Source organism: Rutidosis leptorrhynchoides, chromosome 8 (assembly GCF_046630445.1).
Source record: "Rutidosis leptorrhynchoides isolate AG116_Rl617_1_P2 chromosome 8, CSIRO_AGI_Rlap_v1, whole genome shotgun sequence".
Classification (NCBI taxonomy): Eukaryota; Viridiplantae; Streptophyta; class Magnoliopsida; order Asterales; family Asteraceae; genus Rutidosis; species Rutidosis leptorrhynchoides.
The window spans coordinates 192,731,212-192,744,247 of NC_092340.1; the positions used below are offsets into that span (position 1 = coordinate 192,731,212).

The window sequence follows — 13,036 nt, forward strand, 5'->3', positions numbered from 1 at the left end:
CTTGAATGATGATGATTGACACTTAACCATGTCACACGTTCATATAGATATCTTGAACAAAAGGATGACTGATATAAATCAAAATATAGGAGTGTAACGTAGCAGACTAGTTGTTACACTCGGTGTGTCTTTTAAGACATGCCAATATTATTAATGTCAGTGCAAGTGGGAGTCTGTTAGAAATATGTTCTCGGGTTGGCTACGGTTCGATCGTGGTTTGACCGTGGTACATATATTCCGAAGATATGCCCATGACATTAAATAATAAAAGTCCATTTATCCTATTCGGTCACACACAAAAGCCAATCGTAAATTGTTTGATATACCTTCTAATCGGAAATTAATTTATTAATCATTAGTTAATGGTTTAATAAATTAAGTAATTTTTTTTATGTGTGTACATATACTTACAAATCTAAATATATAAGATTTGATTTGATTTGTAAATCTTATTTTATATAAAGATTTGTACTATAATCATATTTTATATAATATATAAGATTTGATTTGATATAAATAAGATTTGATTTGATTTGTAAATCTTATTTTATATAAAGATTTGATTTTGCAAATCTTTTAAAATCTTTCCAAATCTTTATATTTTTATTATATGTATCAATTTTATTCTATATAATACCAAGTCTTGGTATTGAAAATATATATGTAACTTGATATACAAAAACACACATACAAAATGCTATTTCTCTTTCTCATTTTCAAGTAACCAAAATACATTATAATTGGGTTCGGGTTTTGGTGGAAATAAGGAAAAGAAAAGATCCGTTAAGTAGAAGGTATAGATCGAAGCAAGGTTGGAACTTTGGGTGTCTACCGTTTAGAGGAACTCTTCTTTGGGTTTTCAAATTCGATCTTCAAAAGGGCTACAAAGGTTGTATTCTAATCTTCTCTTGTTCAGTTTCGTTAATTTGTTTTGTTTACTAAAGTTTTGTACAATGATCCGTGGAAGAGTATGATTTTGTAAAGTTTTAAAAATGCTTCCGCTCGCTTTGAATTTGTATCATACTCCAACATAAACATCATATATATATATGCCAAAACAATCAACAAGCATTACGTTATAGTAGTATGCAACCAAACGAATATTCCAAATAACAACTACAAATATCGTACAGGCGGACAACACAAAGGGTTACATCTCATATGGCTATACTTTCAATTCTATAAAAGAATTAACTAAATTATAAATACTTATATACTATCTGTCATCAATCAATATAACTTTATAAAAAGAAAAGGAACATGTACTGTGGTGTTTGTATGTTTCGAAGGATGGCAAGAAACTCGATATGATTTATTCTTTTCCTGTACCAAGTGAGATTTGAACGTGTGACTTCTGGTAGACTATATACTTGTGTCAGATAACTTGTTCGACCACAAAATTTCTATTTCGAGATTCCTCTGGGCTCCACTTTTACTTTGTGGCAGCAAAGCGTATTCACCGGCCACTGCACCCATCATGACAACACGGTCAATCTGAATTGTCACTTTCCCGAATGATTTCTGCATAAACAAAAACACTTTGTCAGTGATTACTTATAACTATAATGTACAACCTGTAGAAGCAGTGACTCGTTAAGAAAATGGCCACCTTATACTATTAGAGTGTCAATAGTCCTTAGGTTGTGCTTTGAGAACACGAGTGTGTGAGTTCAATTGTTTTTAAAATAGACAAAAACTTCTGATTGCTTAGCTTAAGATGCTTCAAGTTTTAAAAACTGAAACAAAATACTACTCCCTCCATCCCTAAAAGATGTATTTGATTTGATGAACACAACCTCCATTTAGCTTAACAATTCTCTCTATTGGTCCCAAAACGTATACAGTAATTAGCTTTTCAGAATTTCCAAGACAAATAAAAGTAAATCCTTAATCCAAAATTATCTCCTTGTCCATTACCAAAGTTAAATCTATTGAACTTTAACTTTTGATTGGAAAGATTCCTATGTTACTTGTTAACGTGGAGCGAGTTAGATATTAATTAACTGACAATCAAATGCATTAAATAAAACTTGCATGCCCAGTAAATAAGTTACATTTCTTCTAAGACAAATGGGGTGATGGGTACGGTTTTGGAGCTACTAAAGAAAAACACGGGTGCCAAAAATGGAAAACGAATATGCAAATGTCATAGGTATGGACTTACCTTCCCCATCTTGCTTTTATTCTTGCATGATATATGTAGCTTCTGCCCTTTAGGAGGGCTTTCGAAGGACCACACGAAGCTCTCATCCCACTCAGGAGTTGGCCCTGTTGACACAATCTGCAAAACATTGAACAAGAATATGAGAATTATCTAACAAGTAAATCCTACATAAATAGTACAGAAAAAAACTAAAGTGTAAGCACCGTACCTTGGTTTGCCTTGAAGGAGTATTGCCCAGTGTAAGCTTGCAGTATGCACTCGGATTTCCAACTGACTGTTTCAGGTCATTACCACGTTTAATCACAACCGTTAATGTCCCGGGCAAACACTGCAACAAAAATTCAGCCTTTTCGTGAAATCTAGGAGGACCTGACTGAATCAGGTACTGCAACAACGGGATTGCATCTGCGGCAGCCGTTGATTGGGCATCAGCAGTTTCTGCTGGGCAAGCAGACCAAGCTTGCCTTAGAAGAAAGAGTGCATCTAATGCAGCTTCTTGAGTTGCTTCTGAACCAGTCTTGAGGGATGTGACTAGGTGTGGGATGCTCAACGTTGCAGGTTCGGTGGCTCTTAAACGGGGGAAGTTACTAAATAGTGCATTTAAAGCTTTCAGATACCCTTCATTCACGGTTCCATTGGCCCATAAATCCTTTTCAATAGCAGCTGCAGGTTTCAGATGACAACATTAAAAAGAGACGAACCAAGAGGCCAAAAATAAGTTCAATCATGACACAAGTTATCCTGTAATACTTATAGGATATATTGTTAAGGGATTATATATTCGGAGGCCACCCAAATTTATTTGTATGTTTTTCTAGGCCACCCATTTATGAAAATCATTTTATAGGCCACCCTCATTTTTATTCAATATATATCAAATCCGCCTAAACACTAATCAGAAAAAAGTAAAAAGACACAAATAGACATGTATTCATTAATTAATACTATTATTCATCATTTATAATTTATAATATTATAATAATATTAGAGTTTAATCCAGATACATGAGTATTTTCTTTCAATTACATTTTTCCAATTAGTTTTTTCACGGATTTGGTATATATGAAACAAAATATTAATTAAGGTGGCTTACGAAATAATTTTCAAATATGGGTGGTTTACAAAAACAAATTCATATAATCGAATGGTCCCCAAATATATAATCCCTAATATTAACACTTATTTGGGTTTGATTGGACCTAAACTTTAAGCTGAAAGCAGCCCAACCAACCTAATATGCCACCTCTAACATAATTAGACTACACGAAAGATGATATCAATAACTTAAACCGCATATTAATAAGCAAAATTGAATTTCTATATACACACCAAGCAAGCATAATCAAAAGCAGAAACTTACCAGTTATAGCTCTAACAGTTTCACTTGAGGCATATTCTTGGATGGCATTATTAGAGAAAAGAAGCTTAATAAACATAGCAGCCTGAACGGATGTATCTCCCTCACTTGAAGCAATCAAATCCAGTACCACCTGGACCCCACCAGCTTCAGCCACCGCTCTTTTATTTGACCGACTATTCATCACAAGATTCTGCAGAGCACACATAGCCACCACTTTCATTTCTTCTGAAGGTTGATCCTCAAGTAAATTCACCAACGCCCGACAAGCTGCTGCAGCATCAGCAGACTGTGCTAAACTTTCATTCTGAAATAAATCCCCGAGAGCAAGGGTTGCCAATAGTCTAGCCTGTTGAGCTTGAGTTTGCGGGTCTAAAAGATATTGAGATAATGGTAAAATAGCCGATTTGATAGCTTTTGATTCTCTGATTTTCACATTGTGCAATAAAACTTCCAAAAGTCTTGCAGCAGTTCCCTCACACAGATGGCATCTGAGAAGTTCTAAAAGAGCCTCGATTGCACCACTTTCAGCCATGGCTACCGCACTACTTGAATCATCACTTTCAAGGACCAAAAGAGCATTCAATGCACCAATTACAGTGCCTTCTGACCCAGATCGTAGCAACCTTACCAAGACCGCAACCGGTACTTCTAAATAGAACTCTGAACTGAACTGCAGAATGCTAGATAGAACAGTAGCAGCAGACTCCCAAAGAGGATTAGGATGAACGGGATCAGCTACTAATATGACTCTCGATAATTCACTTACACCACCCTCTTTTGCAATTTCATTAGGCCAAGCAGACGCCATACTAACTAGAGCCGAAAGAGCTCGTTGCTGCAAAATGGGAATACCTGAACCGAGGACTCGCATTAATGGACCGATTACTTGCTGTATAACAGAATCCTTCTGGTAATTTGCTTCTTGAAGCAGATGAGATAAAAACTCTGCTGATGACTGCTGAACTGCCGGTGCAGGAGAATCTAGTAATGTAATGAGTGGTTCAATGGCTTGTTGAGGGGTCAACTTATAATCAGCCTGAAGCTGTTGAACCTCTAAAATATTTACTAACACCCGCAGAGCACTATGCTGACCATCAGGTCCAAGTTTGGGCCTTTTTAATAACCCGAAAACAGGTTTAAAAACCTTCAATGCAGATTGCCCTTTTGCTATTGTGGCATTGTTGGTCAATATTCTGAGCAATTCTGCAAAAGCGGCACATAAAAAATCAGGCGCTTCTTCCATTATATCAAGCATTGTCTCGATGACTCCGGATTTGACCATTTCCATCTTTACAGAAGGCCGATCTTTACCCAACTTAACCAGAGCTCTTGAGCTTGCTTCATGAAGCATGTAGTTCTGGCTCTCGAGAAGGTTTACAAGCGGAATTATCGCACCACGTGCAACAACTAGTTCGGTCAAATTCTCATCTTCTAAAAGTCTATCAAGCGCACGGACAACTGAATGCTGAGCTGGACTAAACTCAGCTACAAGAAGTGAAACTAAAGGCTCGATACAGCGACCAGCAGTAACAGTACATCTGATTCTCGTGTTTTCAAATAATATACAACATAACTCAGCTGCATCCCCTTTTAAATCTATTGAACAATTTGACGAAAGAATTCTACAAAGAACGTCAACAGCATTCAACTCAACATCTGTAGCAGTAAGTCCTCTTGGTGGGTTTCCACCGAGTAGTTTAACTAATGCAGCAATAGCAGCATGCTGCTCCTTCTCCAAACCCGTGTTTAAAACTTCGACCAATGGTTGAACAGCTTGGCGAGATGATTCAGCGGTTTTAATGTGATCAGCAGAAAATAGATTCTCAAGGGCTTTAGAAGCACTATAACGTGCACGCCTTCCACCCAAACGTAACACGGCTACAAGCTGACTGACCGCACCAAATGCAGAGTCGTGTTTTCGTATTTCGGCTGTACTGAAAAGGATGCCCAATAGATCGGTTGCAGCTTCCTCGGTTGCATCTTGCGGGCCCAGTGAAAGATATTTTGTTATTGCTTCTAAAGCACCAGACTCAACCATGGCAATCTTATTTGATAAACTACCTCCCGAAAGCTGTATCAGAAGTCCAAGTGCAAGAAACGGTGCACCGGGTCGATCCGGAATTGGTTTCAGTAGATCAACAAGAGCAGGTATTGATTTTCTAGAAGTAGCACCAACCCTAATATCATCAACCCTAAATAATCTCTCTAGAGCAACTTGATCCGGATATAGAACTAATGAAAACTCTTTTGATAACTGTATAAGATCGCTTATGTCAGTATCAGAAGACCCAAGCATGGAGATTAGACCGCCTGCAGCTCCTGAATTTGCAACGGATAGAAGAGTTCCCCTGCTTCCATTGCAGACGAGACTCGCAGTAGCTTGTGCTGCAAAATATTTATTCGCTGAATCCTCGGATCTTAATAAACTAGCAAGGGCTGGCATAGCTTTCGTTGTTGCACTTGTGCGTATAATATCTCGATCTTGAAACAAGATTGCTAATAGTAGAGTGCATATCCACATGCTACTATCCTCATCAACGTCAGACTGCACAAATTAATTTATATGAATGAGTTAAATTCAGCACGGATAGATGACGGCACATCAAGGTTGCATTATTCGCTACAAGGGGAGTAATCAGTCGAGACTTTGGAGGGAGTAATCGGAAATTCGGGGATTAATCGGACTGGAATTTTTTATATATGTAAAAATAATAAATTTTAAAAATATGTGTAACTATAGAAGAAAACCATAAACATAAACTTTAATATTATTGTCTGGAAACATAATCATTCATTTGTCAAAATCTCTAAATTTTAGTTTAAATTCATGTACAATGTTGACCAATTTTGACTTTAACCAACACATTTGATTTTGACCCATAAACTAACGTTCACCAATTAATTAAACAGATTTGGAAAATCAGATGGGTTTGTTCTTAGAAAGCACTAATCGGGGATTGATCGGGTTTTTTTTTTTACAACAATGTGTAACATATGTAAGTAGTACATTGCCACTGGTTGCAGATGACCAATTCATTTATAATCTAGTCAAATTATTCTATGTGCTCAGTTAGAACTTTGATTAATATAGCAATTGAAACCCACCTGATTGTATGGCAATAAACGTGAAATTCTTCCTGTAAGGATATCGACAGCTCCAGCCTCCATAATCTCGATCCTATGTTTTTCATCGTAACTAGCAAAAGCAGAAAGTAGCCATAAAGGGATACCAGCACCATTTATAACTGATGTCGTCGTACGTTTCTCTTCTTTGGGACATCTGCAGATACTAATAGAATCTACGTCTTCTGAATTAGAATAAACTGTAGAGCTCAACATCAGCACAAGAGACCGAATTATACTGGAAAGCAAATTTGATTCCTGAATATCTTCCAACACTTTTTGGATATTTTCTTTAGCTGCACAAATGAGTAGTGCAGTTCCACCAATTTTTATACTTGTATTCGAGGAATCAATTATTCTTCTTGCAATTGATGATGTGCAACCATAAGATGTTGTAATCGCGTTTCCAAGAACTACACATTCATCATAGCAAAGCCTTGACAATATTTCTATTGCTTTATCCTGTAAGAGAACAGGTGCACCCTTAATGAACGAGACAATTGGTATTACGCTGTCGGGATTTTCAACAAGTACTTTCCAAGCAGGTTGAACGTGCCCCGGTGATCCTTTTAATCTTGACAAAACAGCAAGTGCATCTATTGCCTCTGGAGTTGCAATCGATCCACAATTGCTGGATTCTATGAATGATACTAATGCAAGAACTGTTCCTGTTTGATTTACGTATTCAGTTAAACTAGAATCCGTTTTTCTCGACCCAAGAATCCGAGCAATTGCTGCTGCAGCGTGGTTCCTTCCGCTCAAATTACCTTCACGAATAACTCTAGTGGCAGACGAAATAATTTCTTGAGGAACAACCTTTTCGTGAACTTCGTTATCCAACAAAACATTTGCTAAACCGCATATTGCCTGTTCTGCAACTTGCACAGCGGATGATCTGGCAAGTGTCAGTAACGTCGGCAGCACATCGTTGGCTACAACCGCCACATCACGATTCTCCCTGATCGATAGAAAAATTGCAGCTAGGCATCCACAGCACTCAGCCAAAATGTTTTCAGAATCAGAGTGTAAAAGTTTTGTGACAGAGATGAGAGTTGTAACAGCAATACTGCTTTCACGCAAGTCCTTTCGGATATTGAAGACTCCAGCAAGAGCCATTGCAGAGTTAGCACGAGTTTCCACGTTTGTAGAAGTTAGAATCTTGATCATTGTTTCGATTGCATCATTAGATGCACTTCCTTCACGGAGTAAATCAGTAAGTGGGGCCATTGAAAGCAGACTTCTTAATGCATCCAGAACATAAACCTTAGATTCGGGAAGATCACTGGTCAAGAGTGCAGTGAGTTGACTTATAGTTGCTGTATCTGATCTTCGAATTAAATGATTCAATGTCTTTGCAGCAATCTCCTTCCCGTTAGAACTTCCGTTCTTAAGCAGCCATAATAAAGCAGGAACAGCATCAGCACTCTCAACACAATTGCGTATATCTTCACTGTGATTACATAGATTACCAAGGATTGTTGCAGAATCTTCCCGTGCTTTTGCGGACCCCGTTTCAAGAATTTGAACAAGTGGCGGGATACCACCAGCAGCCGTGATAGCCCATTTACTGTCATCGTTCTCATTTGACAAAAGACAAAGCAAAGCAACAGCACACTCCTGTTGTTGCTCTGACGAAAGCCCGAGAAGAGAAATTAACATCTGAACACCTTCACGACCCTGAAGAGCATGCCATAAATTGCCCTCGGTGTTGCAAAGAATAAGTAGAGATTTTATTAGCTCATCTTGAACTTCATTGGTCGCCATTGTAATCAAACCAACCAGCAAATGTTTTGCATCCGAATTTGCAAGTTTGCTTGCGAAGATGGCATTACCATATAAACTAGAAAGAGCTTCTATAGTGCGTTCCTGGACTAAAAACGGCAAACGAGGCTTAAACTGTTTAATCAACGTCAGCTCGATGTCAAACGGATCTGAAGGTCGGGTACTTTCTGCCTTGGTATCATATATCATAAGAGCAGAAGCCAAAGCTCCTAATGTGTCCGCCACCTGTGCAGGTGAAGTGCACGAGTCAAGACTTTGACCAAGACTCGTGATGACATGGCACAATCCACCAGAAATGTTTGCAAGTGCACACATTGCATTTTCCTGTAATGCTTGTGCATCCTCACCTTGCATAAATTCTTTTGAAGGAGCTATTGTAGCGTTAATCAAAGATGGAATACCATTAGCGCTCGCAATATCCTTTCTGGCTTGTTTGCTCTGAGCTGAAAGAGACTTTAAAGCAGCAGCTGCTTGTGCTCTAACTGGAGCTTCATAACCGGGTCCCAGAAGCTTAAGAAGTTGTTTTGTAGTCTTGGAAGTTGATATCTTTGAACATACCGATGCATCCTCCATTATCATGCATGCCAGTAAAAAGCAAACATTCGCTTGAGTGTTTGACTGGTCAAACATGAGTAGCTTTACAAGTATATCTTCACCCTCAGATTGAAATGTTGCTGACCAAAATCCCTCAGTGGTGCTACTTAAGTTTCTTAATACACCAGTCAGCAAATCATTAACCACATGGCCAGAATCGAGACCCTTTTCAAGTTGCTCCCAGAGTACGGGTACGACCCCTTCAGTAGCAAATATTTTGGAACCAACATGATCCTTTGCATCACCTTCAGAAACAGCATAAATGGTCTTTGCAGCTGTGATTTGACCTTCTGTTGAATTTGACTTTAGAAGACCAAGAAGAGGAGGAATGCAACCCCCGAGTAATACTTTGACCCGTAGTTCGTTTTCCTTACAAAGGGAGCCCAAAACTGTAGCGGCTTGCATTTTTACCCCAAGTGACCCAGATCGTAGGAGAGAGACTAGCACTGGAACTGCTTGTGAGTGTGAACTGACGGCACTGAATGCACCATCACGTGAATTGATCAAGTCTAGTAGTTGCCTCAAGTTATACTCTTTTTCTTGTGTAGATAATGATTTTTGTCGTAATTGCTCAATGCATTGAGCAACACTTGATAACGTCCCATCTGGATCCTCCATGCTACTACGCTCCCTAGATATGCAAAAGACAACACGCATTAAACAATAACGAATTGGTTTTTCAGATGAAATCAGAACTGAAAAAACATTATATTGTTGGTATTTATTTATGATTAAAATAACCTTGAGCCCATTCTTAAAATGGATTGTGGAGTTGAAGGTTCTCTTTCAAGTGTGGCACTCCCATTTCCTTCCTGCAATGACATTGTGAAATGATAAGTCAATAGTTTTTAGTCAAAAACTTTGGAATGTGAGTCTTAACAAGATAAGACTGTGATCACTCGAAGAAGAAAAAATCAATATAGCACAACAAAAATTGTTTCTTCATTAATCTCAATTCTCAATGATTATTTATAGGCATCATTATAGCTCTTGATGTAACTGTGAAGGAAAGAAGCTTAAATAACTATCAGGAAGCAGGTGGTTCCTTTTGAATATTCATACACTACAACAATGACAAAAATTGTATAACCAAATCAGTTTCTAAAACAGAATACTATTTGCTTATTTAACATTACTAGTGTGACAAATTTACAGTTTTCATAGAAGTACAGAACATGAACTCTTTTTTGGTAGATGCATAACTCATTTTAACCATACTAGCTTGGTAGCCAAACAAAGGTGCGTCGGATAGTTTCCAGCAGATTCTTATTGGCAGTTTCTAGATGCGACCAGCAGTGGATGCCAGGGATGATTGCAAGGGTAAGGGAGGGTGACCTGGCACATTCCTATTGAAGCTCCCTAAACTTATAAGGGGAGAGCTAAATGCTTTGTAATGAAGTATAAACAAAAGTTTAGATATAGATATGTAAATATCGATCAATGATGAGCAGTTAAGCTTGACAGGCCATGAATGCCAAGCAGCTAATGTACTTGCTTCATACCACATGCATATCAGGAATCACAACTCACTTTAATAACATCCACATCCATAATAAAAAAAAAGATTTACTATTCACCCAACACCAGGTCACCATAAAGGCATAAACATATGTATCACACAATTCAACCATATCTCCGTACTCGTTTCTAATTAAATTTTATTGCTACAAATGGATCTATCAACCGATTTGTGATAATAGATATTAGTTACTAGAATTCTAGAATTGCAACCAACTAGCATTTCAGCACCAGATTACTCTTGAATAAGCATCAACTGTATATATACACAATACACGGATCTGCAACAGACAAATCCACATCACTTAGCATTTTCACATCAACTTATCAATAAAAAAAAAAACCTAAATTCACGAATTAAAAGAAGTAACTAAGTACCAGATGCGCAGTGCCATTGCCGGCGGCAGAATACCTCCTACTGACCTGCGCCAGCTTTACTGTATTAACTTAATCACAAATTTTAATCAGATCTACCTCCAACTCCAAGCCACAGTTCAGCTAATACAAGATCCTTACTGTTTCCTGCAATAAACACCACAAACCTATCAATTTCATCACAAATTAACCTAATCTCACTTAGATTCGATACATTTAACAACAAAACAGTAGATCAACTTAATCTACACACATTTTCTCGAAATCAACTAGCTGAATTCAAGATATACAGATCATCAGCAAGCATAACACTCGAATAATTACAATCGGAAATGCTATATGAAGTATATGTATAGGAAATTAACATCATCAATAGCAAATTGAATGAATGCAGAATGTATAAAATGAATTTATAATGTGAACCTGAACAGTAGCAGTAAGTAAGCAGTGTGATAAATAGAGTTAAGGATAGATAGATATGATGTATTCAGTACATTTTGTGATTATTGTAGCGGAAAAGTGAAGATGAAGAAGACGACTTAAGATGTGAGAAATATGGACCAGGAAGAGTTGCAGTAAATAACAAGTACTCCGTATTGTTTTGTATGGTATGCCTAGTAATGTGTAAAATGTATGTATAATGTATGTGTATCACTGAATCAGAGAGATGGTTGGCGGTGGGTGTGGGACCAGGGTGGGATGCCAGCCACCGACAGCTAATTGCATACTGGTTATTCTGGCTCACTTTTGACTCGACTCACTATTGGCTCGGCTCACGTTCCAGCTCTGTTCCCTCGAACATGATTTTTGTAAAATAATACTCGTAAATAAATAATCTTCTTTCTCTATCTCTTCTCTGTCAGTGTTACATTACCATTTCCTTTACATTTCCTTGTTATCATTAACTCATCACAATTTACTAGATATCAACACATTGACTTACTAATGTATTATTTTATTATTATTATCTTTAATTTAAATTTAGATTAATTATTGAAATGTATGGTGTATGGCTTCATGCAAGGCCCACTTATGACCATTCAAATTTACTTTATGTTACTTTTTGCTGAAAATTCTCAAGATACACGAAAATCATCACGAATGGATAATAGCTAACAATTGGCAGCTCCCTCCCATTGGAGCCAAAAGATGGCAAAGGTATTTGGCATCCAGAAAACATAGGCGTTGGGAATGTTCTCATAAAGCAGGTGAGGGCTTGCTTGAGACGACCCGTCCTAATCCATCTGGACGGATACAATAACATATGATTACATCGCGAGGTACTTGACCTCTATATGATACATTTTACAAACATTGCATTCGCTTTTGAAAGACAAACTTTCATTACATCAAAAGTTGACAGCATGCATACCATTTCATAATGTATCCAACTATAAATGACTTAATAAAATTCTTGATGTACTCAACGACTCGAATGCAACGTCTTTTGAAATATGTCATGAATGACTTCAAGTAATATCTCTAAAATGAGCAAATGCACAGCAGAAGATTTCTTTCATACCTGAGAATAAACATGCTTTCAAGTGTCAACCAAAAGGTTGGTGAGTTCATTAGTTTATCATAAACAATAATTTTCATTATTTTAATAGACCACAAGATTTTCATTTCATTTCTCATAAACATCATCTCATATCAGGCATTTCGCAAACTGCATAGAGATAAAAATCATTCATATCGATTGAACACCTGGTAACCGACCTTAACAAGATGCATATAGAATATCCCCCGGTATACAGCGCGTAGCTAATATACTAAATAATACCTCGAAAGTACTAAAGCATCCATACCCTGGATGGGGCTCGTTAGGCCCGATAGATCTACTTTTAGGATTCGCGTCAATTAGGGGCCATTTCCCTAATTCTTAGGTTACCAGACTTGAAGGGGCGATATTCGGTTTAATAATCCAACCATATAATGTAGTTTTCGATTACTTATGTCTATTTCGTAAAACATTTATAAAATCAGCGCATGTATTCTAAGTCCCAAAAATATATATTGCAAAAGCATTTAAAAAGGGAGCAAATGAAACTCACAATACTGTATTTTGTAGTAAAAATACATATGACGACATTGAACAATGCATGGTTTGGCCTCGGATT

The 13,036-nt window shown here is 37.4% G+C and overlaps 1 protein-coding gene across 2 annotated transcripts; it reads right to left on the minus strand.

Annotated features, from left to right (window-relative positions):
* Positions 1-1,092: 1,092 nt before the first annotated feature.
* On the minus strand, positions 1,093-11,490 carry LOC139861213 (protein CELLULOSE SYNTHASE INTERACTIVE 1-like). Of its 2 annotated transcripts, none has more exons than XM_071849530.1 (8): positions 11,411-11,490; positions 10,920-11,063; positions 9,765-9,835; positions 6,630-9,654; positions 3,525-6,069; positions 2,373-2,827; positions 2,165-2,281; positions 1,093-1,521 (listed from the first exon to the last, which is right to left on the minus strand). In XM_071849530.1, the coding sequence occupies exons 3-8, from the start codon at positions 9,773-9,775 to the stop codon at positions 1,363-1,365; spliced, it is 6,312 nt and encodes a 2,103-aa protein (XP_071705631.1). In that variant the 5' UTR covers positions 9,776-9,835; positions 10,920-11,063; positions 11,411-11,490; the 3' UTR covers positions 1,093-1,362. The 2 variants fall into 2 exon arrangements, with proteins under 2 accessions (XP_071705631.1, XP_071705632.1); XM_071849531.1 differs by lacking the exon at positions 11,411-11,490 and adding an exon at positions 11,340-11,366.
* Between the last annotated feature and the right edge of the window lie 1,546 nt (positions 11,491-13,036).